We start from the raw sequence: 3,807 nt of genomic DNA on the forward strand, positions 1-3,807 counted from the left end.
TGCACTTGGTGTGATTTCTGTTGTTGCTGGTTTTCCTTTTACGGAGGTGACAGAAAATGGGAGAAGGCTCAGCGGTTCTGACATTTGTATGCCTTGTATTGTTCTTTCAATAAAAAAAAATGAAACAAATAATAGTTTGTAAACTCCAGCACAAAGGAAACAAAGGAACGCCTTTTCCCGTGAACCTCCGGCAGTGTTTCGTGGACTATAAAACTTCACCGGACTTTCCAACAGCATCAGCAACAGCAACAGAGGGGGAGTACATAATGACTGAATTTTCTCTCATCCTGATCGCTTCAGACTCAGCTACAAACTGTCCCAGTGCATGTTGGGAGGTCACGGTGTGATGGAGCCAACAGAACCACAGCATCTGCAAAAAGCAGAGATGCAACCCTGATGTCCCCAAACCGGACCCCTTCCTGTCCCCAGCTGCAACTTGAGATCCTGTCCATGAAAATCACAAACAGGGTCACAGACAAGGGACAACCCTGGCAGAGGCCGACTCCCATCGGAAAGTGTTTGACTTTACGCCGAGTCTGCGGACACAGTTCTCACTTTAGTCATACGGGGACCAGACGGCTCGCAGGAGCACCCCGTACCCCCGCAGTACCCCTACAGTACCCCTACAGTACCCCTACAGTACCCCCCACAGGACTCCCCTGAGAACACAGTCAGAAGTCTTCTCCAAGTCCACAAAACACATGTAGAACAGATGCGCAAACCCCCACGACCCCTTTACAAATTATTTCCAGAGCTCTCTGTCCGCGTGTAGTCCGTAGAGGGTGCATTGAGTGGCTCGTGCTCCTTGGTCTTCATCAGGAGACTGGGACATTACATCAATGGCGCTGAACTGATGGCCTTAAATTGATGACGTTAAATCAATGGCATTGAATCGATGACATATCATTGGCGTTGTATCGATAGCCTTGAAACGATGGCGTTACACCAATGACCTTAAACCAATGGCGTTACACCAATGACCTTAAATCAATATCGTTGCACCAATGACCTTAAACCAATGGCGTTACACTGATGGCATTAAATCGACGGTGTTCCATCAGTGGCGCCCTCAGACTGCTGAAGAAGATCATGTGATGCACTGGAAAGCTCGGGAACAGCAGTGAGAGGAAAAACCTCCACAGACTCACTGAAATGCAGGAAAACACTTTAATTTGACTGAATGAAAAACACACGTACAAAGGATCCTAAAAAACACAAATAGCTGATTTATTTACATCATCAGGTCTCTGCCCTCTGATTGGACGCTGCCGTCAGCTGACCTGACGAGTCCTCATCGAGCCACGAGTCTCCGTTTGGTCGTCTGCTCCACCAGCCGGTGATAATCGGACAGTTTGTCCCGCACTTTATTGTAAATCTGAAACAAGACGTCAGCAAGCGTTCATCAAAGCACGCAGGAAACGCATCATCAACAGGAAATGGCTCACACACAGAAAGTGAAGGCGACTCACGCTGCTGTTGGTCTGCGTCTCATTCAGAGTCTGAAGCAACTGATCGATGGACGTGTACGGCAGCCACACTGAGGATGCAGTCGCCGACAGAGGACGCTAAAACACACACACACACAGAAACACACACACACACACACACACACACACAGATTATTGGGACGTCAGAGGTCATGTGACTGTGTTCAGAGATCATGTGACTGCGTGTTCCAAGGTCATGTGACTGCGTGTTCAGAGGTCATGTGACTGCGTGTTCAGAGGTCATGTGACTGCGTGTTCAGAGGTCATGTGACTGCATGGCGCTCTGACCTCGATCCCGAAGTACTGATGTCCGCGTCCCAGCAGAGCGTCCACGTACTCCAGCACCAGCTCGGCCGCCGCCTCCAGCAGGTCAAAGTTCAGGTAGAGACGCAGCAGGGAGGCAGCGTCCATGCCCTGTTGCGTGATGGGAGAGTAACACACACTGTTGCATGATGGGAAAGTAAGCAGCAGAGAATGGCGGCGGTGCTCCTTCCTGTTGGCCGAGAGCTCACCTTGTAAGACCTGATGAGCCAATCGGGCAGCGGGACGCCGTGCGACAGCAGCTTGTTTATGACGCAGTGGTGATGCTGGCCGTTTGCTGAGGGACACCTGTCCAGGTAGGAGGACAGCAGCCGCCACGCCTCATCTGCAGCACTGACCACAGAAGAATAACACACACGTCACCAAAGTCCTCACCTGAAACACTCTGACCCGCCCACCAAAAGAAAATTAATAATAATTAATAATAATCATCAATAATAATTAATGATGATTATCAACGCTAATAAAAATGAATAAGATGGAAGCCCGTCAGTCTGTCGTCTGTTTTTACTAACTCTGTTATTCCGTCAACATTCTTCTAAATTGAGCACAGTATTTTATTGTGCATTCACACGTTATTTCTGGTCCATTTAATTTGGGATGTAAACTGTTCCGGTCCTCAGAATCTAATCCTGCTCATGGTCCTCCTGCTCATCTCAGCCTCCACCTGCCCGGCCTCTCCACCCAGCCTCGCCCCCACATCTCCCCATCTCCTCCTCCTTTGCCGGCGGCCAGCTGTCCAGCACTCCGGGGACGCAAACACCCGCAGGACTTTGTGCGTAAGAGCACACGCTCAACGACTGTACTGATACTGGACCCCCTGCTCGCCCTGATCGTGGTCTGGTCCTGGTTGCGCCGATGCCGTGATCCTGACTTTGGACACCTCCCTATCGACATTTGCATGAGACTCTTATCATCGCCCTCAACATCATCATAGAGTGCAATTAATGATTTCACACCTACCGTTATTGTAATATGACATGCATCTGTTTCTATTATTGCCGTGCCTCTCTCCCCCTCTCTCTTTCTCTTTCTTTTTTGCCATGATTGTATTTCATTTGTTATTTACGACATCTATCACTCGTCTGTCCGTCCTGAAGAGGGATCCCTCATCATCCTCTGCCGCTCTTCCTGAGGTTTCTTCCTTTTTTTTCCGTTCAGGGGTTCTTTTTCGGGAGTTTTGGGTGATGTGAGGGTCTAAGGGCAGAGGGATGTCGAACACTGTAAAGCCCTCTGAGGCAAACCATGTTTTGTGATAATGGGCTCTAGAAATAAAATCGACTTGACAAACTGACTTTTATCTCAACGTGCGCAGCAAAAATGCAATTGCAAGGAATTCAGGGATTTCATCGTCTACAGTCCATAATATCATCAAAAGATTAAGAGAGTCCGGAGAAATCTCTGCACGTAAGCGGCAAGGCCGAAAACCAACATTGAATGCCTGTGACCTTCGACCCCTCAGGCGGCACTGCATTAAAAACCGACATCGTTCTGTGAAGGGTATCACCACGTGGGCTCAGGAAGACTTCGGAAAACCATCGTCCGTTAACACAGATCGTCTCGACATCGACCCGTGCAAGTTCAAACTCTACACTGCAAAGCCAAATATCAACAACACCCAGAAATGCCACCGGCTTCTCTTGGCCCGAGCTCACCTGAGCTGGACTAACGCAAGGTGGGTCAAGGTGGGTTGCGTCTTAGGAAATCATGGGCGTCGTGTCCTCCGGGACAAAGAGGAAAAGGACCATCCAGACTGTTATCAGCGCAAAGTTCAAAAGCCAGCATCTGTGATGGTGTGGGTGTGTTCGTGCCCATGGCATCATGGGTAACTTTCACATCTGTGAAGGCACCGTTAATGCTGAAAGGCACACACAGGTTTTGGAGCATCATATGCTGCCATCCATTTTCAGGGACGTCCCTGCAAGACCATGCTAAGCCACATTCTGCAGGTGTGACAGCAGCGCGGCTTCGTAGTAAAAGACCGCGGGTACGAGACCGG

General features: G+C 49.4%; 1 protein-coding gene across 1 annotated transcript; it reads right to left on the reverse strand.

The window, feature by feature from the left end:
• Positions 1–1,153: 1,153 nt before the first annotated feature.
• Positions 1,154–2,169, reverse strand: LOC121938814 (nuclear pore complex protein Nup160-like). Its single transcript, XM_042481976.1, has 4 exons — positions 2,000–2,169; positions 1,776–1,901; positions 1,470–1,565; positions 1,154–1,375 (listed from the first exon to the last, which is right to left on the reverse strand). The coding sequence occupies exons 2-4, from the start codon at positions 1,896–1,898 to the stop codon at positions 1,292–1,294; spliced, it is 303 nt and encodes a 100-aa protein (XP_042337910.1). The 5' UTR covers positions 1,899–1,901; positions 2,000–2,169; the 3' UTR covers positions 1,154–1,291.
• Between the last annotated feature and the right edge of the window lie 1,638 nt (positions 2,170–3,807).

This window comes from Plectropomus leopardus, unplaced genomic scaffold, assembly GCF_008729295.1.
Source record: "Plectropomus leopardus isolate mb unplaced genomic scaffold, YSFRI_Pleo_2.0 unplaced_scaffold3425, whole genome shotgun sequence".
In the NCBI taxonomy this organism is placed as follows: domain Eukaryota; kingdom Metazoa; phylum Chordata; class Actinopteri; order Perciformes; family Serranidae; genus Plectropomus; species Plectropomus leopardus.